Source organism: Haliotis rufescens, unplaced genomic scaffold (assembly GCF_023055435.1).
Source record: "Haliotis rufescens isolate VD_foot unplaced genomic scaffold, xgHalRufe1.0.p SCAF_35, whole genome shotgun sequence".
NCBI classification, from domain to species: Eukaryota; Metazoa; Mollusca; class Gastropoda; order Lepetellida; family Haliotidae; genus Haliotis; species Haliotis rufescens.
In genome coordinates, this window is record NW_025964057.1 from 4239567 (window position 1) to 4266438 (window position 26872).

At 42.4% G+C, this 26872-nt stretch overlaps 2 protein-coding genes across 2 annotated transcripts in view; one reads left to right on the plus strand and one right to left on the minus strand.

The window, feature by feature from the left end:
- Nucleotides 1–3522: 3522 nt before the first annotated feature.
- LOC124125255 (DNA-directed RNA polymerase I subunit RPA49-like) lies at nt 3523–19542 on the minus strand. Its single transcript, XM_046488524.2, has 12 exons — nt 19367–19542; nt 17666–17778; nt 15631–15701; nt 11771–11856; nt 11248–11300; nt 9442–9598; nt 8537–8623; nt 6902–6998; nt 5979–6118; nt 5353–5449; nt 4433–4555; nt 3523–3856 (listed from the first exon to the last, which is right to left on the minus strand). Exons 1-12 carry the CDS (start codon nt 19422–19424, stop codon nt 3697–3699), a joined length of 1242 nt encoding a protein of 413 aa, XP_046344480.1. The 5' UTR covers nt 19425–19542; the 3' UTR covers nt 3523–3696.
- A 220-nt stretch (nt 19543–19762) lies between these two features.
- Nucleotides 19763–26872, plus strand: part of LOC124125253 (CRAL-TRIO domain-containing protein C3H8.02-like) — a 70435-nt gene continuing 63325 nt past the window's right edge. Inside the window, exon 1 of the mRNA XM_048381010.1 lies at nt 19763–19882. The gene's annotated coding sequence lies outside the window, so the exon portion shown is untranslated. The remainder of the gene's footprint in view (nt 19883–26872) is intronic.

Here is a 26872-nt window from a genome sequence, read left to right on the forward strand (position 1 = left end):
AGTGAGTGAGTGTGTGTGATGTCACACAGTCAGCCACGTCGCCAAGCCTGACCACCAGATCCCTCTGTTGGTCCATCAGTAGGCTCTGGGACCATTTCTGCTCCGTTCAACAAAGCGCTAAGATGATCGTAACTTGTAGACTTACAACAATTGTAGTGTTGACATCACTTTGTAGAGCAAGGCCCAAAACCCTCACTGCATCTTCGTCCTTCAAGTATCCTCGAGCAACTAATGAAGTAGGAGGACAAAATGGTCATCCAGTACACAATAATCAATCACACCCGAACACTTCCAAAACAAACCCGTGAAGATCCGGGGTAGAACAGGTCTTCAGCAACCCATGCTTGCCATAACAGACTAAGCTTGTCGTAAGAGGCGACTAACAGAATCAGGTGGTCAGGCTTGCTGACTTGGTTAATACATGTCATCGTGTCCCAACTGCATGGATCGATGCTCATGATGTCATTCACAGGATTGTCTGGTCCAGACTCGATTATTTACAAAACTTTCAAATCACCTTGAACAAAACACATTTGGGAAGAATATCATCACATTCAAAGTGACCTTGACCTTTTACTGAGGTCATCTACAAACATCAGGTAGAGACACTGCACTGAGAGGTGACAAGTCCAGAGAGTATTTTTACTCACACTTTTCAATCTTTTTGTAAACAAAATATTTATAGGATTTTAAGGGGGCTCAATACTGCACACCTATTCCCCTGCACTAATGTTTCTCTCTCCACTCTGAGGATTTGCCTGAGGAAATGGCAGGCATTGCCTACTTGGGGTACTCTGCCAGTGTCAGTCAACAGATTGGGAGGTACCAAACCCTAAGGCACCCAGAACAATGGGGAGTCAGACAACTTGGTACTTGGGATGCAAGCATGACATTTTGAAAGTGAGGTCTGAATATTTGCCATGTTTTTCCTGAATCTTGTCAATCATGTTTGAGTCAAAAAGGACAGAAAGTCAATAATATAAATGATTTCATTGGAAAAATGACAAGATCAGGATTGTTGGCCTGGGTATGTCTGAGGCTTTACACAGGCCTATTCCAAAGAATTTTGTATTCATAATTTCCAATAATGCCCTCTACATATTCTGGGTCATACCATGGATGGACCTCTGTTTCAAAACCACAATCATGGCAAAGTCGGTAATAATATGGTCGAGCCACACAATTGTGTTGCTTAAGATACTGTGTTTGTGCCACTGACAATGTGTTGGACAGTCTCATTAGATTCACTGCATATTCAACATTTCATATTTATATTTTGATGCAAAATCACACATTGACAGTTTCGAGTGGGAAGTGACTGGTCCTGAGCAGCTTACAGAAAGCCTTCGGTTTCACTTTTCAGGCCAGCCGACTTCATCCAAGCGAAGGACTCTGCAGTGTTGCTGATCTTCACAACACACTGCACATAAACTTGATGCAGTGGTCGTTCTGATAGCCTCTCCATGAAAAACTGAGTCTGGGCCGATTTGATATGGCACTTAGCTTGGTTGACACGCATTTCTGTACCGTCCAGCAATACAGTACCATCAACCAATCTCATTGAAATCAGATCTTAGTTCTCACTGCCGCTAAACAAAGATCTGAGAACATCCCATTACAGGTCACGCCAGACAGACCTTGCGCGAACTTTGACCGACCATTGGAATGACTGAAAAGAAGTCGACATTAGCCAATGAGAAGGCAGCTTTCTCATGCTTTACGGCACTAATTTCAAATTGGTGACTATGCTTCGAAACATATTTTGACAAATTCTCGATTACAAATTTGAAACCTGAACAAAAGAACATTGTGGAATGGCAAATAGATGGTCTTTGATTAAATTGATATAATTAAATAAAGTCTAGTCCCCTTCACAACTGAAATAACTGATCATCATGGATAGATTGCCCGGACAGAAACCACGGAAATATAGTAAAAAGCAAAGGTATAATCACTTACCATTACAGTCTAATCTTTAAAACAAATATCGTACCTTAGAAAATTCATTCACTTGGCTTTCAATTGTGAGGATCAGATGACCACCTGGATCAAGCTGTGAAGGGAGGATAACTCTTCCTGGTGTTTGATTTGTCTTTCAGTCACTTCGTGTCCCACGCCCCCTGTTGACACCACCATTATTTGTGTGGACAAGGGAGGGCCAACTCTTTGAAATGTTGCAGATACCATGCAAACCATTCATAATCACAGATCCAAAATGAAGCCTTGATTATGGAATTTCAATCTGTTGATTATGCGGTTCCAACACTCACTGTATACAAGTTACGTAGTGACAACACCAAACAATACAACCACCGTATATGTATATCTCCATGACAACAGACCTCACTGTACGTCTGGGTTTGTGGGGACTGATACCTGTGTGAGATCAAAATGTCCCATTTTTTTCCTTCATGGTTATATTTGAATATGACCAGAAACCTTCTCAATATAATGAATACAGCAGTACATGGCTGTCCTGTGTCGTGCTATTGCCTAAAACCAAAATGACGTGACAAGTTGACTCTCTATATACAGTAGTGGTAGCAGTAGTTGTAGTTGTAGTTGTCGTAGTTCTGGACATGAACTACCATATTTTCTTGAGTATAGTGCACACTTTTCCCCCCCAAAAAACACACCCGTTCATTTAGCAAATTCGCTGAAGGGGTACGATGTAATTCATTTGTTTTATAAAAAATGCTGAATCCGTTAGAGGGGGGTGCGCATTATACTTGGGTGCGCATTATACTTGGGTGCGCACTATACTCAAGAAAATACGGTACTGTTTGTAGTGGTAGGTGTTGTGGTTGTCATGGTTGTTGATTAGTTTGTCGTGTAGTGTAATTATTGTTGTTGTTGTTGCTGTTGTTGTTTTGTAATAAATGTGTTAGTTATTGTAGTCGTGTAGTTGCAGTAGTTGTAATGGTCCTGCGGATGCGACTTTTGGTCAACATGGTCTGTGACATAAACTGCAAGGCATGTCAATTTAGAAATTATTATCTAACTTTTAACTCGACATGTATCAAAAGTATAAAATATTTCCAAAGATTCCTTTAATCCATTGTCCCCGACATCCCACTGTTTCAAATCAAAAGGCAAGGGCAGAGTCAGACACAGACACAAACAATAAACCATTGATCCAAATGAGAGGTCCGCCATGGCCACAGTGGCTGATCATCACAATAATACCTGACAAAATACAAAAACACAGAGCAACATCATCTGTACATTTATTCAGCAAATGGGTCACTGTACAAGTTCCATGACAATGACTGAGTGAGTTGGGTTTAACGCCGCTTTTAACAGTATTCCAGTTATATTGCGGTGTGTCAGCTTAATGTGGGAGGAAAGCCCGAAGTGATGCAGGTCTCAGACGTTAACCACTTCGGTGAAACCCATGACCACAGGTATGGTGCTGACAAACCTTGAAACATAATCAGGGTGAACCGGGATTCGAACCCACAATCTTAGGGTTCTGGTGACGCAACTCTGCACAGCAAATGGAGGCACCTTAGACGACTGGGCCACCCGTGCCCTCTGATATATTACAACTTAAGTGGTTTGATTACGAATGTGTTGAGTTAAGAAATATTAAATATGAACATCTAAATGCGTTCCGTTTTAGCCCAAATAGAGAAAACTGTCATGTAAAGAAAAAAAGCCCAAAAATATGTTTAAGAATAATTGTCGTCAATGAGGTCACAGCTTCAAGTTCCTCTTCCGGCCGCCCCTCCTGGTGACGGGCTTGGACTCTGTGGGCAGCTTCAGGGGCAGCTTCAGCACCACCAGCGGCTCTCCCTGCTCCTTCTTCTTCTGGGTCGCCACAGCGCAGCCGAGGGCGCGGTAGAACTGAGACACCCTGTAAATATCAACAGTTGAAACTCAATCAGAACTTGTAGATAAACAATAGCCTAAGGCTATACATTTCTTGTTAAGGTTGGTGAAAATGTTGGTACCTGATCAAACTGGGTAGCCATGGTAGGTGTGAAAAAACATTGTTCAGGTTAGTTGGTTACATTTTCGAAAAACTAGAAAGTTGTTTGCAAGAAACAGAAGCAGCCTTGCCTCCATTTCTAGATGTTTCAAAAATCATTTCACACCACCATGCATATCCAGTGTCAATCAATAGCTTTGGTTACACGTCCACTATGACCTCCTACGACATGTCCCTCGCCTCGCCACACATGATGAGGAAGCAAAAGGTATTTCCAGTATTGTGACATGACTTCAAGTCTAATGACAACGTAGTACAACTGGGCTTTATAGAGGTACACATCAAGTTATTATTTAAAACAGCAATGTTAGATCTTTGTAGTCATGTCTGTAAATTTTCTGATCAATCAAAGATACAGCCCTGGAGTACAAATGAATAAACTTATTCTTATTTTACTTCCAATTGTAAAAACATGGCCAGGTACAGTGCAGAGCCTCCTACCTCCTGTCTGCCACTGCCAAGTCCTGCACCAACAGCGACGGGTCAAGTCTGGCGTGTTCTATGATCAGCGACACAGCAAGAATGTACAACAGCAGCTTGTCCTTCAAGCGAGCAGGGAAATATCTGCAGACAAGAACAGGAACTGACAACATGGATCACCTTCCCGAGGCAAGAGTGTCCACTAAGCGATACTGAAGTCTAGTTTACCCTTGCCTTTCTGTGTGAACAGGCTCCCATGAGCCAGGTCTATTACACAATCCGTAGTCCAACCACAAGATTTCACTTCATATTTTCAGGGTCTTTCCAAGTTTTCAGTCAAAGCGTCCTAGTACTTTTATATTTTTAAGTGTAAACTTCATTGAATTTTAACTAGAAATGTGGCTTATTGCAGTGACTGAGATGCTCCTTGTAGGTGACCCCATCTAGATTGTCTGTAGGTGACCCCTGCTGGGTGTATCATGTGCAGTGCAGTGCTACTTGTTGCTGTGTAGTCCGTTTGCCTCTGTTACTGTAAGAGCAAAACGCGTTAGCAAAAAGTATTTTTGTGGTAGCATTCTGTCATCTAGATTGTCTGTCAGGTTTGTTATATTATTGATCAGGTAGTCTGCTGTGGTATTATTCATCTTTGTGAAGCCATTTGTAATGAGAACAGCATCGTGAATGGACAGGTCATAACAAGGGACACAACTTGTGCCCTACATGGGGTGGCGCCACAATCAAACTAAGAAAAATAGGCTTGAAAGGACAAGGGTGAAAACCAGGCCTTGCTATAGGTTAGTGGACGCAGATGCTGACGCTGATGTCCCTGACTCAACCTATTTCCTCCAGGACATCACTTGCCAAGAATATTTCGAACCAAAATAACAGAAAAATATTCCCAAATTTTAAAAAACCCAAATGCTTCTTGAATCTGTAGCCACCTGGTTGCTTTCTGAGCCTTGTTGCCCACGGACATGGTGGTGAACTGGGACAACAGCTGCTTCTTCACGACCTCGGGCCACTCAGCAGGCAGACAGTCTGAAACAGAGAGATGGACACTCGTGACGGTCAGAACCTTACAGCCACTTGTGCTGAGACCTGCCACTCAGCAGGCAGACAGTCTGAAACACAGAGACAGACACTCAGCAGGCAGACAGTCTGAAACACAGAGACGGACACTCGTGACGGTCAGAACCTTACAGCCACGTGTGCTGAGACCTGCCACTCAGCAGGCAGACAGTCTGAAACACAGAGACGGACACTCGTGACAGTCAGAACCTAACAGCCACGTGTGATGAGACCTGACACTCAGCAGGCAGAAACACAGAGACGGACACTTGTGACTTGTGACAGCCATGTGTGCTGAGACCTGACACCAGATGGAGGGAGGTTAATAACGAGATGAAGCCTGATATATACATTACATATGGAGGATGTCTGACAGCCAGTGACAAATACACTGCATGTCTTATCGATGGATATAGATATTATTACTATTTTCAAGAGTGGCTAACTTGCCCATGTTGACAGAGACATCAACAGTAAGATAAAGCTAGCTTGAACTCACTGTGTTTCTTGAAGTTGGCTGGCTTGTACTTGTAGAGCGTCAACAAGTACTGCAGATACACCAGGCACTTCGCCTTCTGCCAGCGCCGGCCATCGTCAGACGGCATCACCTTCAACTGTTCCAGGATGTACCACGGGTACCTACAGAGAGAATTGTGGGTAATACCCAGGGTACCTACAGAGAGAATTGTGGGTAATACCCAGGGTTCCTACACAGAGAATTGTGGGTGTTGCACAACACCAAAACAGCTGCCTGCACACTACCCCGTGGCCAGGTAGTTATCTAGGGAGGCCAGTAATCTTTCAATCCCTCTATTCTGCCTGTCTTGTAACTTCTTCTTTTTAACCTTAAAGTCTGAACATGCAATTCAATATGAACAATGTGCTAAACGAATCTCTCTCATTGCTATTTTTTCCGTATTGGCTAAATAATTATTGTACCTGGGTTTTGTATAACTCCTATTGCACTTATAAATGTTAGTTCAGTTTTCAGTTCGTACTCTTGAAATGAGAACCGCTAATCTCTGCTGTGGTATAGTGTTAGTGGAAGGTTTTGTTTGATGTTTAACACTCCACTCAGCAATATTTCAGCTATATGACGGTGGTCTGTAAATAAACGAGACTGGACCAGACAATCCAGTGATTGATATCATGAGCATCGATCTACATAATTGGGATATGATAACATGCACCAACCAAATCAGCGAGCCTCACCATCCGATCATGTCAGTCGCCTTTTACGGCAAGCATGGATTGCTGAAGACCTATCCTAACCCGGATCTTCACGGGTCTGTTAGTGAAAGGTAACTAGCTCCTCGGCCAGTTTGATTTTGACTTGTGTCATTCACTGGTGTTGCACCATAGGCATATAAACAGAGCATTGTGGGTACTGCACGCCAGGTATCTCAGCACACCAGGACTCACTCTTTCGTGTCCGTCCATTCAGCTAGCTGGGCCTGGGTACGTGTGAAGAACTTCTCAGCTGGAGATTTCAGAGCCGTCAACAGCTGAGGGGTTATCACTGAAAGTACAACCAAGCTCCATTTCACTACTAAAATATGTCAAGGGGAGGTAACTCCTGTATGACTCGCTGAGCCTGTAATTATTCCCTGGTGAGGCAGATGGAATTTTTCATTCCAAAATTTGGTTCTTGCAATATTTCTAAAATCTTGAATAAACTGAATAATTAAAGATATAAATAAATTACCGATTTATCTGACTGATATATCTTTCTGATGTATTTTACTCAGATATCTTACTGATATTTAGTACACGGGGGACAAGCATGGGTTGCTGAAGACCTATTCTACCTTGGATCTTTACGGGGGACAAGCATGGGTTGCTGGAGACCTATTTTGACAGGAGACCTGATCGTAACTCACATACCTTAACATAGCCTGACGACAGTAGTAACACTTAATGCCAAGAGGATCGTAACTCCCATGCCTTAACATAGCCTCACAACAGAAGTAACACTAAGATGTAAGATGATCGTAGCCCCATACTTTAACATAGCCTAACGACAGTGGCACACTTAATGCTAAGATGATCGTAACTCACATACCTTAACATAGCCTCACGACAGAAGTAACACTTAGTGGTAAGATGATCGTAGCCCCATACTTTAACATAGCCTAACGACAGTGGCACACTTAATGCTAAGATGATCGTAACTCACATACCTTAACATAGCCTCACGACAGAAGTAACACTTAGTGGTAAGATGATCGTAGCCCCATACTTCAACATAGCCTAACGACAGTAGTAACACTTAGTGGTAAGATGATCGTAGCCCCATACTTCAACATAGCCTCACGACAGTAGTAACACTTAGTGGTAAGATGATCGTAACTCACATACCTTAACATAGCCTCACGACAGTAGTAACACTAAGTGGTAAGATGATCATAACTCCCATGCCTTAACATAGCCTCACGACAGAAGTAACACTTAGTGGTAAGATGATCGTAGCCCCATACTTTAACATAGCCTAACGACAGTGGCACACTTAATGCTAAGATGATCGTAACTCACATACCTTAACATAGCCTCACGACAGAAGTAACACTTAGTGGTAAGATGATCGTAGCCCCATACTTTAACATAGCCTAACGACAGTGGCACACTTAATGCTAAGATGATTGTAACTCACATGCCTTAACATAGCCTCACGACAGAAGTAACACTTAGTGGTAAGATGATCGTAGCCCCATACTTTAACATAGCCTAACGGCAGTGGCACACTTAATGCTAAGATGATCGTAACTCACATACCTTAACATAGCCTCACGACAGAAGTAACACTTAGTGGTAAGATGATCGTAGCCCCATACTTCAACATAGCCTAACGACAGTAGTAACACTTAGTGGTAAGATGATCGTAGCCCCATACTTCAACATAGCCTCACGACAGTAGTAACACTTAGTGGTAAGATGATCGTAGCCCCATACTTTAACATAGCCTCACGACAGAAGTAACACTAAGTGGTAAGATGATCATAACTCTCATACATAACCTCAGGACAGTTGGACAGTCGCAGCCATGGGCGCATCACTCACCTGCATCAGCTGTGTAAACATTTTCTGGACAATCAGCGTTGCGGTCATACGGTGGAAGGATGGTTTCAGATGAAGAAGGAATGGCAACTAAAAGATGTGAGTTCGTGTGAAAACATTGGGAGCGGAAAAATGTATTTATTTAGAGTTAACAAATCATTTACTTATCCTAACTCAAACTAATTGCCTATCTCTCTCTATTTCCTGAAGGTAGTGTTGTTTCCAGTGCATATGCATTGGCCAGGGGTGCATTTGGGTGAGCTGTTTTTCTGGAACACAGTTCAGGAAGTTTCCACTACCTTTTAGAACTTAGAGAGAAAAAAGCAATTAGTATGAGGCAGGATAAGGTAAAATAACACCCTTACAATACACACAAGTCACTAATTTCCTATGGTTTTTTTTGTTCACTACAAATCTTCCCGTGGCTAGGGTGTTAACTGACTGTAAGAGTCAAGTTTCCACCCTTGCTGAACTAGGCTTGAATTATGGAGTTATATTTTGGCTGCACTAACAAATCTATGCATAGTTCAATCAAACATCCACATCTGGTTTGTAAAACTGCCACGCAGATTCCGGGCGATGGAAGGATTTGAAAAGCATGAGTACTGTCAACAGATATTTTCCAGATCTTTTCATGTTATATTACAATGTAGAATTTGATTATCTATCAGATTGTCTTGTCTGAGCAGCACCATTTTGTTTCAAGCAGATGCAAGTGAAATGAATGGTGGAATCTGATTGGTCAATAGGAGGGACATAGAAGGGGCATAACTTGTAATAGCCACTGATGGTGCTAAGATCGAGCCCAGAATTCCAGCCTAGTTCCACAAGGGTGGAAACTGGACTTTTATAGTCAGTTAACTCCCTTGCCTCAGAGAGATGTTCATCACATGACATGACACACCCACCTGGGGAGTCCAGTACGTCCGACTGAGTGACCGCATGTCCGATGGCATTGTCCATCGAGGTGTTGAAGGCTTCACCGGTCAATTCGTTAAACTTCTGTTTGGCTTTCACAGCTCGTTTCTTTTTTGTTGACCCGAAGGCTGCATTCAGTCGGTCATTCTGCACACGCACATTTGACGATAATGGCAAGTCATTAGCAGTGTCCACCCATTCCAGCATTAATTACATTAACTGGGAGTCTAACAGTGTTATAGAGCGACAACTGAGCTATATATGCTGTTGCCATGCTTGGATTGACGCATCTTGACCACAACTTATATGATTTGTCATAACTGAAGCTTAATTCTGTACTGCATAACCCTGATATGGTACAACCTTACAACATGTACAATGTAACATGTACAATGGATGGAGTTTGTAAATCTCATGAGCGTCTTATTGACATATACAACTCTAAAGAAGTTAAAGAACACTTCAAGCTTTTGACGAAAGTTAATCTGTGATGATGAAAAACTTGGATGTTCCGTAACCTCTTTTGAGTAGTATATGTCAACATGCCCCCTTGTTAAGTGCACTAGAACTAACTTCTCTGCCAAGATGTGAGGTTGATACATAGTGTGACTAACTTCTCTGCCAAGATGGGAGGTTGATACATGGTGTGACTAACTTCTCTGCCAAGATGTGAGGTTGATACATAGTGTGACTAACTTCTCTGCCAAGATGTGAGGTTGATACATAGTGTGACTAACTTCTCTGCCAAGATGGGAGGTTGATACATAGTGTGACTAACTTCTCTGCCAAGATGGGAGGTTGATACATAGTGTGACTAACTTCTCTGCCAAGATGTGAGGTTGATACATAGTGTGACTAACCTCTCTGCCAAGATGGGAGGTTGATACATAGTGTGACTAACTTCTCTGCCAAGATGTGAGGTTGATACATAGTGTGACTAACTTCTCTGCCAAGATGGGAGGTTGATACATAGTGTGACTAACTTCTCTGCCAAGATGTGAGGTTGATACATAGTGTGACTAACTTCTCTGCCAAGATGGGAGGTTGATACATAGTGTGACTAACTTCTCTGCCAAGATGTGAGGTTGATACATAGTGTGACTAACTTCTCTGCCAAGATGGGAGGTTGATACATAGTGTGACTAACTTCTCTGCCAAGATGGGAGGTTGATACATAGTGTGACTAACTTCTCTGCCAAGATGGGAGGTTGATACATAGTGTGACTAACTTCTCTGCCAAGATGGGAGGTTGATACATAGTGTGACTAACTTCTCTGCCAAGATGGGAGGTTGATACATAGTGTGACTAACTTCTCTGCCAAGATGGGAGGTTGATACATAGTGTGACTAACTTCTCTGCCAAGATGTGAGGTTGATACATAGTGTGACTAACTTCTCTGCCAAGATGTGAGGTTGATACATAGTGTGACTAACTTCTCTGCCAAGATGGGAGGTTGATACATAGTGTGACTAACTTCTCTGCCAAGATGTGAGGTTGATACATAGTGTGACTAACTTCTCTGCCAAGATGGGAGGTTGATACATAGTGTGACTAACTTCTCTGCCAAGATGTGAGGTTGATACATAGTGTGACTAACCTCTCTGCCAAGATGGGAGGTTGATACATAGTGTGACTAACTTCTCTGCCAAGATGTGAGGTTGATACATAGTGTGACTAACTTCTCTGCCAAGATGGGAGGTTGATACATAGTGTGACTAACTTCTCTGCCAAGATGGGAGGTTGATACATAGTGTGGAATGAGCACCTGCCACAAACATGAATATAATATTCTCACCTGCTGGACAAATGAGAGAGGGGTGTCAAATACAAGCTCTTCTTTCTTGCTATCTGTGGGTAGCAAAAAAGCTTAACTTAAGGTTGGGAAAGACAAAACATAAATAAATCATTATATATGATGACCTTCCACCTATATATTTATTATAAATCATCTTCAGAAGGTGCTCTGAACTCATGAGAATTTTTTTAAAAATCAAATTGATTTTTTCCCCCCAGCAAGGCACACTCAAATGAACATGAAGATGCAGTCCTTTATCATAAGAAACCATCTGTGATATTTCAATACTGCAAGCATACACAAGAACTGTGACGCCTTAATGCACATCACTGACAAACGACCAGGTCAACCTCAGTTTAACAGGTCAGATTGACCCGGCTTGATAACTAACAGGAAGTCAGAAAACACCTTCTGAACTAATAGGATTATGTCCTAAAAATAATATAATGCTGGGGTTCATATACAATATCTTTGGGCAATAGCTGTCTGATACCACAATGCAATGACTCCATGCCTTACTTACCTTCAAATGTCGGCTTCATGTGAAACATTTCGGCATCATGGATCGTCAGTTTCCCTGTTCTTGTGTCCAGACATCCCAAGTAGTACCTAGCATACACACGACACTCTGTCAGACATGCAACACGGTGTTAGAATAATCTGTTAAAAACAGCAAAAACCACCCACAGTGACATCTGTTAAAATCCTACAAGAAACCACAATTAGCATCTGCTACGTCAGCACTCTCAGTTATCATGACGATGCCAGAGGTAAGATATTTGCTATGTGAAACCATGATGTTGATTTTCCAGCTTTCAGATATACACATCTCAATGCTAAATCCCATACTCAATTTGTCATATTATTACAAAAAGTCCATGATAATAATAATTGAAAAACTGATACAATGGCCTCAAAACCTGTTTAACATTGATATGACTCCAAGATCAATTGTGTTATGAATTATCTCCCTTTCAGCGTTTCAGATGGCTGTTGGTAACCGGTCATAGACCAATAAAATTTCAATTCAACAGATGGTTTGCTTAAGTAGTCAGTCTTTTGACCGATAGAAATGCTAAGCAAGGCGCCACATGTTTCACAATTTCATAATTGAAAAGTAAATAGTAAGAATTAGTCCTACTTGCAGTATCGATTTAATAAAACAATGCACGGCCATCAAAAAGAGTAATTGAAATTCTGAGCAGCGTATGTCTTTGCATCATACTTTCTATATCATAGGGAAACCGTCAGGAGCTATAGTGACTTGGTCAAGCACTTTTCTTATCACGACGTTCATTGGCCAGATTGTATATATATTCATCCAATCATGAATGGTATTGCATTGATTTGTTGTCATGCTCTTCACCAGTTTTGTTTATTTGTGAGCACGTGGCATAAGAAAGTTTGTGTTTTGCTTACTTGACGTTTTTACTTTTGCCATTGACTTGGGTCCAGGTCATTTACCTTTATCCTTTATTACCTCTACCACGACATCATGTGCCTTGATCCACCCACTAGCACGAAATCATGTGCCTTAAACCACCCACTACCACGAAATCATGTGCCTTGATCCATCCACTACCACGAAATCATGTGCCTTGATCCACCCTCTACCACGACATCATATGCCTTGATCCACCCTCTACCACGACATCATGTGCCTTGATCCACCCTCTACCATGACATCATATGCCTTGATCCACCCCCTAACACGTCATCGTGTGCCTTGATCCACCCTTTACCAGGACATCATGTGCCTTGATCCATCCTCTACCACGTCATGTGCCTTGATCCATCCTCTACCACGTCATGTGCCTTGATCCACCCTCTACCACATCATGTGCCTTGATCCACCCTCTACCACGACATCATGTGCCTTGATCCACCCTCTGCCACCACATCATGTGCCTTGATCCACCCTCTACCACGACACCATGTGCCTTGATCCACCCTCTACCACATCATGTGCCTTGATCCACCCTCTACCACATCATGTGCCTTGATCCACCCTCTACCACGACATCATGTGCCTTGATCCACCCTCTACCACGACATCATGTGCCTTGATCCACCCTCTACCACGACATCATGTGCCTTGATCCACCCTCTACCACATCATGTGCCTTGATCCACCCTCTACCAAGACATCATGTGCCTTGATCCACCCTCTACCAAGACACCATGTGCCTTGATCCACCCTCTACCACATCATGTGCATTGATCCACCCTCTACCACGACATCATGTGCCTTGATCCACCCTCTACCACGACACCATGTGCCTTGATCCACCCTCTACAACATCATGTGCCTTGATCCACCCTCTGCCACCACATCATGTGCCTTGATCCACCCTCTACCACGACATCATGTGCCTTGATCCACCCTCTACCACCACATCATGTGCCTTGATCCACCCCCTAACACGACATCGTGTGCCTTGATCCACCCTTTACCAGGACATCATGTGCCTTGATCCACCCTCTACCAGGACATCATGTGCTTTGATCCACCCTCTACCACGACATCGTGTGCCTTGATCCATCCTCTACCAGGACATCATGTGCCTTGATCCACTCTCTACCAGGAAATCATGTGCCTTGATCCACCCTCTACCACTACATCATGTGCCTTGATCCATCCTCTACCATGACATCATATGCCTTGATCCACCCCCTAACACGTCATCGTGTGCCTTGATCCACCCTTTACCAGGACATCATGTGCCTTGATCCATCCTCTACCACGTCATGTGCCTTGATCCATCCTCTACCACGTCATGTGCCTTGATCCACCCTCTACCACATCATGTGCCTTGATCCACCCTCTACCACATCATGTGCCTTGATCCACCCTCTACCACACCATGTGCCTTGATCCACCCTCTACCACACCATGTGCCTTGATCCACCCTCTACCACGACACCATGTGCCTTGATCCACCCTCTACCACGTCATGTGCCTTGATCCACCCTCTACCACGTCATGTGCCTTGATCCACCCTCTACCACCACACCATGTGCCTTGATCCACCCTCTACCACGACACCATGTGCCTTGATCCACCCTCTTCCATGACACCATATGCCTTGATCCACCCTCTACCACGACACCATGTACCTTGATCCACCCTCTACCACGACACCATGTGCCTTGATCCACCCTCTACCACATCATGTGCCTTGATCCACCCTCTACCACACCATGTGCCTTGATCCACCCTCTACCACACCATGTGCCTTGATCCACCCTCTACCACACCATGTGCCTTGATCCACCCTCTACCACGACACCATGTGCCTTGATCCACCCTCTACCACGTCATGTGCCTTGATCCACCCTCTACCACGTCATGTGCCTTGATCCACCCTCTACCACCACACCATGTGCCTTGATCCACCCTCTACCACGACACCATGTGCCTTGATCCACCCTCTTCCATGACACCATATGCCTTGATCCACCCTCTACCACGACACCATGTACCTTGATCCACCCTCTACCACGACACCATGTGCCTTGATCCACCCTCTACCACGTCATGTGCCTTGATCCACCCTCTACCACGTCATGTGCCTTGATCCACCCTCTACCACCACACCATGTGCCTTGATCCACCCTCTACCACGACACCATGTGCCTTGATCCACCCTCTTCCATGACACCATATGCCTTGATCCACCCTCTACCACGACACCATGTACCTTGATCCACCCTCTACCACGACACCATGTGCCTTGATCCACCCTCTACCACGACACCATGTGCCTTGATCCACCCTCTTCCATGACACCATGTGCCTTGATCCACCCTCTACCATGACACCATGTGCCTTGATCCACCCTCTACCACGACACCATGTGCCTTGATCCACCCTCTACCACGACACCATGTGCCTTGATCCACCCTCTACCACGACACCATGTGCCTTGATCCACCCTCTTCCACGACATCATGTGCCTTGATCCACCCTCTACCACCACATCATGTGCCTTGATCCACCCTCTACCACCACATCATGTGCCTTGATCCACCCTCTACCACACCATGTGCCTTGATCCACCCTCTACCATGACATCATGTGCCTTGATCCACCCTCTACCACATCATGTGCCTTGATCCACCCTCTACCACACCATGTGCCTTGATCCACCCTCTACCATGACATCATGTGCCTTGATCCACCCTCTACCACATCATGTGCCTTGATCCACCCTCTACCACACCGTGTGCCTTGATCCACCCTCTACCACATCATGTGCCTTGATCCACCCTCTACCACATCATGTGCCTTGATCCACCCTCTACCACACCATGTGCCTTGATCCACCCTCTACCACACCATGTGCCTTGATCCACCCTCTACCACATCATGTTGTTACTCACTTGGATGCTGAGTCTTCAGTCTTGCTGTTGCTATGGCCGACATAGGACAGCTTCTCCTTGGCTGGTATTGTCTGACAAACAACAACAACAACCAAACATAAACAAGGGATAATACAAAAACTGATCAGGATTCTGTGTCATTGGATTGGAAAACTAATTTCTTCTGCCCACCTACAACAACAATGGGCGGGGCTCGCTGAATACAATGGTCATTCCTAATACAGGATATTTACCATCCCCAAACACACTCGCGTGATAACCTCTATATACGAATGTGTAATGTGTGAATGTATAATGTAGGAATGAATCAGGGTTTTACTATTACATTTTAGAAATGTTTTAAGTTACTCTGCAATAACTCAATGTATCTGTTGGTAGTAATATTGCTGCTATTAGATTGTTCTGCACAGTGTGTACATATATTCATTTATTTGTTGTGCAGATGTAGCTGTGTTACCTGTGCAGTACCATGTGTCTGGACTGATGAACTAGGTTTTATATATATTGTACATTGAATGAATACATGACAGTAAATGTATCATGTCACGCTTATGATACTCTATTTATATGATATCCATATATAAGTATATATGCAGGTTAAATATGTTTATAATACAGGATTATTTAAGTGTTAATGTAATGTAAGTTTATCTATTAGCAGTTATAACATGATGTATAATATTTGATGTCAGCATATATTTATATTTTGTCTAATGAATGTTTTACGATTGTTTCAGGGTTTAATTTATCGGTAACAAACTTTGCTGTAACTGCCATCAACACCTGTCTGTCCTCCATGTCATGGAGCAGTCTCAGTTTCATACACAATGGAAGGACATCCAACTACCCTGGTCTGGTGACAAGTAGCCGTCGTGAACACAGATACAAGTCCTTAATAATATGACTAGAATTGAAATATCGGTACATCGGTACTAATGCTATTAGGTATATCTAATCACAAAAAATATTTCAGTATACAAAATGTATCAAAACCCATTGTCATGATTTGTGAGTGGTTGCGTGCACCAGTTAAGACTATATATACATGTTCCTATTCCTACTCGACTCCTGATATACATGTATATATTTATCATATAATAGGTAGGTTTCTCGGCAGGATAAAGCCAACGGATAAAAACGATATTCGTTGGGGTCATATGCGGATAGAGATGCAAATATCAAAGGTCAAGTAGGGACTACTTTCACTGTTTATAAACAAACATGGCGTCGCCCTCGTCATTCGGCGATCGGGTCAGAATTAACCATCAGGAATCTGGATAAACTACAGGGATAATTGCTATCATTATCAAAAGAACAGTTTAACATACTGAAAATCAGTGTCTAACTGTGATGTAGCTAAGGCATTTTATAAGTTTTGGCAACTTTGGAGATATAAATTTCGAAACAATTTTGCTAGGGCACGAGGCCTAGCCAAGCGGAATCAGTAGCCATATCTGTGCTTGTAGACCTCTGCGGCTTGAAACCTTCTCCACAAATTGAAATAGTTGGATTTGGCCGAAATATGTTTGAATTGTTACCTTGTTTCGTTTTGTCGCTGTGTGTACATCTGACTACACTTCTAAACGTTATGACAGGCGGACTGTCAAAAACGTTGTAGATATCGCTGCAATGAAATTACATCACAATGCTTTGCAGACCATTGTGATGTCATTGGTTATCATGACGTCACAGTCAAATGACATCACTAATAGCTCTGTTACTGAAGCTGTCAGCAGTACCTTTTACACTAACACACTGGTTATTACTGTCTACAAACTGAAAAAGTTGGAAGAATGATTTTGGATGATAAATAAAATCTCACCCTTGTGTCTTTTGATATCAAATATATCAACACTCAGAGTTTTTTCCACTTTTATCAACTCGTGTTTATATATTTGATATCAAAAGAAAGGTGAGATTCTCTATCTGTTCCCAGCAATGTGATCCAGTGACAGGGTGTTGGCAGGTTGCCTTAAACCAAGACTGTCCTGTTCAGATGGCTGACAAATAGGGATATCAACATGGCAAGTCTCACCAAGATCTTCTGCGTTGCCTCCCTTGACTGGGAGTCTCTGTCTGCCATCTCTCTGTAGCTGTAGTGAAGCTTCTTAAACATCCCCTTCTTTAGGTGGCCATGTTCAAACTTGGCTGTAAAAAAAAATTAATATGACTGCTGACCCCTAGCCTAAAATGTGACTCAAAATCAATGCGACTCCCCCCACCCCATCCCCAGTGGAATAATGCATATCCTTACCTTTATCCAAACAACAAATAGCACCCTAAAACAACAAACAGTTTATATGTTTACTCTGTTGATCTAACCCCTTCAGCCACCGAGGCTTCCATAAAAACGAACGTCCGACAGCTGGTAGTCAGCCATGGGAGCCATGCCAATTTACACTTGTCAGAGGGGTACACAAAGTACGTCATCTAGACTACCAGTTGTCAGACTTTCATTTTTGTGGAGTAATAAGTGGCTAAAGGGGTTAGATTGCCGATTTTGTGTGCAGTGTGGGTTCGAATCCCAGACGGGACTCAACCAAAAAAAGTACAAGAATCTGTACTTTACAAAAAAAGAGTTATCCCAAATATAACATTTGTTATATTTTAGTCGCATTGCTTGGCAATATTCCAGTCATATCAAATTGAGAGACTCCAAAAATGGACTTCAAACAATGTACTATGCACATTGTTCAAAGTCGTTTACAGAATACACAGCCATAATCATGATAATTATTAAAAAATCTAATAACATGGTAAACAGTAAATATTTCATCTGGTGTCATTGGTAATAGGGCTGGGCTGGGCTCCAAATTTACTTCCCTGGTACCCAACCCCCTATTACCCGACCCTACCCGGGTACCCGCTGTAGGTTTCAAGAGAGAGGTACAAAATGTCTGATTGGGAAACATTTGACCGTACTCCTGTCAAAATAAATTTAGATATATACATGTATAATCCAATTTGGTCATGCATACACTGAAGTTGACTGAAGTTATATCAATATGCAAACATATAAAGTCAGAAGGAATGTGTATAATCAGAATTTTTTTTGTCACTTATAGTGTAACCATAGAGTTCTAAATAATTTTTGCCATTAAACAATATTATCACATGACTAACCACGGCACCCTAGTCACCCATCCCTGCCCTAATTGGTAAACATAATTTATCTGGGTTGTACTAATTTCTGTCAGGGTTTGAATTGAAAATGCCCTGGAATATCCAGGTGTACATTACAACCATGCAGTATGCATTTTACCACCTTTTTTATGTATCATTATCCACTGTGACATTGATTAAAACGTTTTTAAAGGCTTAAAAATATTCTTGAGTGTACACGTGTGTGTGTCTGTGCTAAAGTGTTTGATTGTCACACTGAAGACATGGGTTTAATTCACCACATGGCTACAATAAGTGATGCCCATTTATGGTGTGATATTCCTGGAATATTGGTAAAACTACTGAAAGCGACGTAAAACCCAACTCACTCATTCAATAACATTGCAAGATGATCACAGAACGGCGCCAATAATTGGAGACAAAATGGTAAATGTTTCACAGCTGATATATCGTAAATAAGTGTTTGTTTTACCGAATGCGGTACGAGACATACTCCGATTGACGTATATAACTTCGAGTGACATTGTTTCCAAGATCCGCGGACCTGTTGACTGTGATCACAGACTGACATGCAACTTTGAGAGCTGCTATGACCATTTCAAAACTCGCTCACCAGCTATGATTTTCGTCGAAGGTTTTCCAGCTTGTGGCCGTACCAGTCTCGCCTCCATAGTGTGCCTCTTCTAATAAATGTAGCCGGTAAAAAAAAATAACAACATTTAACTCGTCAGCAATTGCACATGCTGATACCGACTCGACTGCACGTGGAGCAAAATCAAAACATTCAGCGCGATGTTCTCTATATGTAATTTCTTGGGACTTTATAAAATATGTTATAACTTTGCTTATATAAACTATTCATGTTTGAATTATGTTAATGTAGACTAGATGCTTTAGTGGACAAAAATCTCAGAAATATATGCATTCAATGTGAAAAAAAATATTTTCTTTATTTTAGGACATCATGCTTTAAAAACGGAACTACTCTTCTGCCCCCTGTCGTAAATAACGGAGAGGTAACTCTCAATGACTAACGTTTGACAGGTGCGCGATAGATCGATACAGGCGGTGTGAGAGGCATATTGACTTTTACCAGGTGCTGGAAACCATCAACAGCTGTTGTCGTCAGGTAAGTTTAGCTATCAGAAATGACACATTGCCTTTTGCGAGATATTTGACAGGAATGTATGTTGTAGACATAACTATACATACCCATATGGATTGCTGAAGCGGCGCACAGAGCGTTGCCGTTGGCGTAACCGCTGTTACTGGTGTGCACATTAACTTCATCTAGAATCTACTTGCTGTGAAAAGTGTACTCGTTTTGAAGTTCAAGGTAAATGGGAAAAGAGTGGAGGGTGGTTACACAAGCAAGGACGTTATGTTTAATTGTAGACTTCAAATGAATTATAGTATTTGCCTTTCGTTACTGGCATTGTCGCAGCGACCACGTCAGTCGATCTATAGTCATAAATAATTCATCATATTTCTGTTTACATGTATTGCTCACGTTGATAAGATAGTTGTCTGATGTTGATGCATTAAAAATAAGGAGTATCCATATAAAAAATATGTCATGAACGATGTCCACCATGGCTAATGCAACATGACAATGGACATTTTAACACTGGTCAGTAAATGTGCTACAACATGTATAGTTGTACATGGCAGTGGATTATTCATCTCAGTAACTATACTCTGAAATGCAGTTTGTATAGATTCAGCAGTAAAAGTATAGAACCTAAACTTACTAACATGGTCCAGATGAACATATATAGTCAAAATATTTGTGAATGAAATTCAATTACCCTGTTTCTTTTTGCTGAAACTAAAGTCTCTCTGGACTATATTTTGAATGCATGTCAATATGTTTAACATGTCAGTAATTTAGAGATTGGGTTCTTCCTCAATTGCTGAGAAACCAAAGTAGTTAACTAATTAAGTAAAATTACAAATCATATGTGGTTGTGTATGTTGTGTTGTGTTGTGTATCATATGTATGCTTGTAATGTGGTGTCTGTAGAATTTACCCACCAGTATATGCATGGGTCTGTCATTGATGTATCTCACAATGTACAGTGGAAAGTGGGACTCCTGACAGTGATACTGTCTAGATATTTATAGTTGTAATATTGATAAAAAATAATTGTTTCCCTTGGAGTAGTGGTCCTTTTGAATGTGTGATTCAGAGGGACTAAGTGGGAGTGAGGTTTGTGTGGCCAGATTAGTGGGGTGTGAGTCTTGTTGTCAGAAGTCAGGGTCTGGTTGGCTAGATTAGAGGGGTGTGAGTCTTGTTGTCAGAAATCAGGGTCTGTGTAGCTAGATTAGAGGAGTGCGAGTCTTGTTGTCAGAAGCCAGGATCTGTGTAGCTAGATTAGAGGGGTGTGAGTCTAGTTGTCAGAAGTCAGGGTCTGTGTAGCTAGATTAGAGGGGTGTGAGTCTTGTTGTCAGAAGTCAGGGTCTGTGTTGCTAGATTAGAGGGGTGTGAGTCTTGTTGTCAGAAGTCAGGGTCTGTGTGGCCAGATTAGAGGGGTGTGAATCTAGTTGTCAGAAGTCAGGGTCTGTATAGCTAGATTAGAGGGGTGTGAGTCTTCTTGTCAGAAGTCAGGGTCTGTGTTGCTAGATTAGAGGGGTGTGAGTCTTGTTGTCAGAAGTCAGGGTCTGTGTAGCTAGATTAGAGGGGTGTGAGTTTTGTTGTCAGAAGTCAGGGTCTGTGTAGCTAGATTAGAGGGGTGTGAGTCTTGTTGTCAGAAGTCAGGGTCTGTGTAGCTAGATTAGAGGGGTGTGAGTCTTGTTGTCAGAAGTCAGGGTCTGTGTAGCCAGATTAGAGGGGTGTGAGTCTTGTTGTCAGAAGTCATGGTCTGTGTAGCTAGATTAGAGGGGTGTGAGTCTTGTTGTCAGAAGTCAGGGTCTGTGTAGCTAGATTAGAGGGGTGTGAGTCTTGTTGTCAGAAGTCAGGGTCTGTGTAGCTAGATTAGAGGGGTGTGAGTCTTGTCAGAAGTCAGGGTCTGTGTAGCCAGATTAGAGGGGTGTGAGTCTTGTTGTCAGAAGTCAGGGTCTGTGTAGCTAGATTAGAGGGGTGTGAGTCTTGTTGTCAGAAGTCAGGGTCTGTGTAGCTAGATTAGAGGGGTGTGAGTCTTGTTGTCAGAAGTCAGGGTCTGTGTAGCTAGATTAGAGGGGTGTGAGTTTTGTTGTCAGAAGTCAGGGTCTGTGTAGCTAGATTAGAGGGGTGTGAGTCTTGTTGTCAGAAGTCAGGGTCTGTGTAGCTAGATTAGAGGGGTGTGAGTCTTGTTGTCAGAAGTCAGGGTCTGTGTAGCCAGATTAGAGGGGTGTGAGTCTTGTTGTCAGAAGTCAGGGTCTGTGTAGCTAGATTAGAGGGGTGTGAGTCTTGTTGTCAGAAGTCAGGGTCTGTGTAGCTAGATTAGAGGGGTGTGAGTCTTGTTGTCAGAAGTCAGGGTCTGTGTAGCTAGATTAGAGGGGTGTGAGTCTTGTCAGAAGTCAGGGTCTGTGTAGCCAGATTAGAGGGGTGTGAGTCTTGTTGTCAGAAGTCAGGGTCTGTGTAGCTAGATTAGAGGGGTGTGAGTCTTGTTGTCAGAAGTCAGGGTCTGTGTAGCTAGATTAGAGGGGTGTGAGTCTTGTTGTCAGAAGTCAGGGTCTGTGTAGCTAGATTAGAGGGGTGTGAGTCTTGTTGTCAGAAGTCAGGGTCTGTGTAGCTAGATTAGAGGGGTGTGAGTCTTGTTGTCAGAAGTCAGGGTCTGTGTAGCTAGATTAGAGGGGTGTGAGTCTTGTTGTCAGAAGTCAGGGTCTGTGTAGCTAGATTAGAGGGGTGTGAGTCTTGTTGTCAGAAGTCAGGGTCTGTGTAGCTAGATTAGAGGGGTGTGAGTCTTGTTGTCAGAAGTCAGGGTCTGTGTAGCTAGATTAGAGGGGTGTGAGTTTTGTTGTCAGAAGTCAGGGTCTGTGTTGCTAGATTAGAGGGGTGTGAGTCTTGTTGTCAGAAGTCAGGGTCTGTGTTGCTAGATTAGAGGGGTGTGAGTCTTGTTGTCAGAAGTCAGGGTCTGTGTTGCTAGATTAGAGGGGTGTGAGTCTTGTTGTCAGAAGTCAGGGTCTGTGTTGCTAGATTAGAGGGGTGTGAGTCTTCTTGTCAGAAGTCAGGGTCTGTGTTGCTAGATTAGAGGGGTGTGAGTCTTGTTGTCAGAAGTCAGGGTCTGTGTAGCTAGATTAGAGGGGTGTGAGTCTTGTTGTCAGAAGTCAGGGTCTGTGTTGCTAGATTAGAGGGGTATGAGTCTTGTTGTCAGAAGTCAGGGTCTGTGTAGCTAGATTAGAGGGGTGTGAGTCTTGTTGTCAGAAGCCAGGGTCTGTGTAGCCAGATTAGAGGGGTGTGAAAATCACATCATATATCTTGTGTATCATGTCTGTGTTCTTCTGGGTAACCCCTAACTTCTAGCTTCATTAACTTACAAGCCTTATTAAAATGTCATGAAACTAACTAACTGTCTGGTCAAATTACACAGAAGAGCGAGAGCAATCCTGGTCTAAGTTGGGAGAGGTTGTGGTGGTGACATCACTTTGGTGATGAATGAATGCTGAGTATTTATCATAATAGAAATTACCAGTCTTCAATTACAGCTATGATATGGGGTGAATTGACTTATATATAACAGTTCTAAATTTCTGGACTTGTTTAACATTTATCAAATTTGTATTGCTTGATGCGAAGTTCAACATGATGCTGTAGACACATTAGAGGATCAAAGTCTAGACTTAGTGGTAATGAAAAACATTTGAATCGCCCAACATGTCCATGTTGGAAGCATGCTGTTTGCTTGGTCCCTGGCATTGACAGACAACAGTTAGATTATGAGAGCCGAGCTGGATGCTGTAACAGTAAGTACAGGGCTGGACAAGGGGACTAGAGCACTCACAAATGGGGGTCATTATTTTTTCACATGGGTCATTGATGAGTCTGTCGTGGTAATTTGAGGCAGGGGGTAATGTGTTGCTTGAAGGTATCGGTAACTTGAAGCTGTGAGTTGTTCAGCATGAAATGAGCTCTCTGTTCTGCATCTTGTTGGTCAGGTGTCTATTCAGTATATTCACTTGAAAACTGCAAAATGGCTGTCAGAATGCAGTACTCTTTCATATCTTTGGCAAGGCCAAATGTTCCAAATCAGTGACATCATAATATCCTAACTTCATGTCAACTTTCAACATGTTCAAACCCTGTATGGATTCTTGTGATAAGTAAATGAGGCAACTGTATGGATTGTGTGGTCAGACTCGGTGACTTCACTGATTTCCTGCCATTGTACCCGACACTGTGTGATGTTGCTCATGACATTAGTCACTTGTTTGTCTGGTCTGACCGATTATTTACAGGCCATGTCATATAGCTTGTAATTCATGGAGTGCTGCGTTATACAACCAGCACAAACAACCATCTTCATGTTCAGTGCATCAAGGGGGATAACTCAATCTGTGGCTGGCAGGGTCAGGTGGTGATGAACTCTCATTGCGGGAAGTGTGTGATGAGGGGCATCTTCCCGAGGCAAGGGAGTTAACTGACTGTAAAAGTCCAGTTTCAACTTTTGCCGAACAAGGCTTGAATTTCCAGGCTCGATTGTTGCGCCACCAGTGGCTATTACGAGTTATCTCCCTACTATGTCCCTCGTATTGACCCATCAGATGCCACTTCTTATATCACTTGCATTTGCATCAAATAAATGGTGGCGCCCAACCAACAACGATTTGATCGATAATCAAGATCTATATTAAATTAACAGGTTTTACTTTGTGAAGCTCATCAAATAACCTGAACTACCTGATTGAAAACATGAACAGATTTGGAAAAATATCTGTCGACGCCCATTTGACGGTATACATGTTTTGCAAATCCTGCAATTGATTGAAATCCTTGTTTTTTATGAAGCTGATGTCTAGCTTGTTCAGGGCTCGAAATTAACCGTATTTTGCGTGCCATCGCATGTAATATCATTCATTTAATAAACCTATCACATTTCACAATGTCTGAAATACGTATTCCATTTCAATTTATCATTTTTTATCGATAAATTAAAAAATTATTCACTATTTCCCGGGATGTTATTGAAAATAAAATTCTCGAACACACATTTCGACAACAGGTCCACATGGAACATGTCAAAGAGCAAAATAAAGACGTTTTAAACAAATCTTTAAATATATTATACAAAGTAATAAATAAAATCAACAAAAATATATCTAAAAGTAATCAAAATTACAACTCAGTTATTATTTCCATCCCTTCGTGCGATCGCGTGTAATGTAAGTCAAATGACATCTCGGCTTTCGTCGACTTGAATTCTCGGCTCGGACACGATGTTTAATGTAAAAATATATGCATGAAAAATCTTTGTCACAGTTGTAACCTAGCATGATACATTCAAAAAGTTCCATATTTTTAATATATATCGTGATTTCCTGCTTAAAACGTTCCGAACAACACGATTTAACAAAAATCTTTCGCCAACTTCTGAAATTTATCAAACACGAACTTGGTATCACAGCTGTAATTTGATTGGCTGCCTTATGTCACATGCTCAAAATTGACCAATCACGAAACTTGTAGCAGATTTCGGCAAGAAAGCGTCATTAGAAACTAATTTTAATCAAATGAAATCTCTTGTTATAACTACGGAAAAAACCCAGGTGATGATTCGAGCGTGTAGATGAAGGAATAAGCTTTCCAGCTATGTGTCATATGCCATTCTTCGACGAACGTGTTATTCATACGAAGCCTCGAAAACGGGGGTATTTCTTCATGTTACTGAGCGGTCAGCCGCTGTTATTGGAAAATGGGTGATGACAGAAAATATTTATAATTCTTTTAAAAATGATTTTCGAATTACGTAAACAATGAAAATAAAACAGAAATAGGTAGATCTAAGTGGATTTTACTTCAGATGGGGCTTGTCTGTCACAGTCATTAAATGGAAGTCAGTAAAGTAAGTTTGTAACTCACTTTAACTTAAACATACTATTAAGATCACAGATGTCTCACTTACTTACAATTACATGAATTTATTAACATTTTGATTGAACTACTGACAAAGAGACACAAATAAACAACAAACACTTTAATGGTTGTTAAAAACTTTAATGCTGAAAGGTAACAAATAATTGGCTGGGCACCCCATGATTTCCCAAGGCACACCTAAATTTTATACCTTGTGCCTTGTGGCACACTTGGCAAAAATTGCATTTCTAGCCCTGTTGTTATACTATGCATTGACTCGTTAGTCCAGCCAAATGATACTCTGGAACTCCGGAATTCCATCCATATTCCGCAAGAGTGGAAACTGGACTTTTATTGTCATTTAACTCTCTTTTCTCAGGAAAATAGATGAGAGTGTACAGGCTACAGGGTCAATAACATTACTTAACGGAAGGGCTAGACTTGTATACTGGTCCTGGATGGGCTAGACTTGTATACTGGTCCTGGACGGGTTAGACCCTGTATACTGGTCCTGGACGGGTTAGACTTGTATACTGGTCCTGGACGGGTTAGACTTGTATACGGGTCCTGGACGGGTTAGACTTGTATACTGGTCCTGGACGGGTTAGACATGTATACTGGTCCTGGATGGGTTAGACATGTATACTGGTCCTGGACGGGTTAGACATGTATACGGGTCCTGGACGGGTTAGACATGTATACTGGTCCTGGATGGGTTAGACATGTATACGGGTCCTGGACAGGTTAGACATGTATACTGGTCCTGGACGGGTTAGACATGTATACTGGTCCTGGACAGGTTAGACATGTATACTGGTCCTGGATGGGTTAGACATGTATACTGGTCCTGGACGGGTTAGACATGTATACGGGTCCTGGACGGGTTAGACTTGTATACTGGTCCTGGACGGGTTAGACTTGTATACTGGTCCTGGACGGGTTAGACTTGTATACTGGTCCTGGATGGGTTAGACATGTATACTGGTCCTGGACGGGTTAGACTTGTATACTGGTCCTGGACGGGTTAGACTTGTATACTGGTCCTGGATGGGTTAGACATGTATACGGGTCCTGGACGGGTTAGACATGTATACGGGTCCTGGACGGGTTAGACTTGTATACTGGTCC

What these genes read in the sequence shown, in the direction of transcription:
- LOC124125255 (XM_046488524.2), bottom strand. Translation starts at nt 19,424, where the DNA reads ATGGAGGCGAGACTGGTACGGCCACAAGCTGGAAAACCTTCGACGAAA. An exon ending in AGGCAACGCAGAAGATCTTG is followed by an intron (nt 15,702 to 17,665) that starts GTGAGACTTGCC and finishes GTTGTTTGTCAG; the next exon opens with ACAATACCAGCCAAGGAGAA. An exon ending in ACTGAAGACTCAGCATCCAA is followed by an intron (nt 11,857 to 15,630) that starts GTGAGTAACAAC and finishes TGTGTATGCTAG; the next exon opens with GTACTACTTGGGATGTCTGG.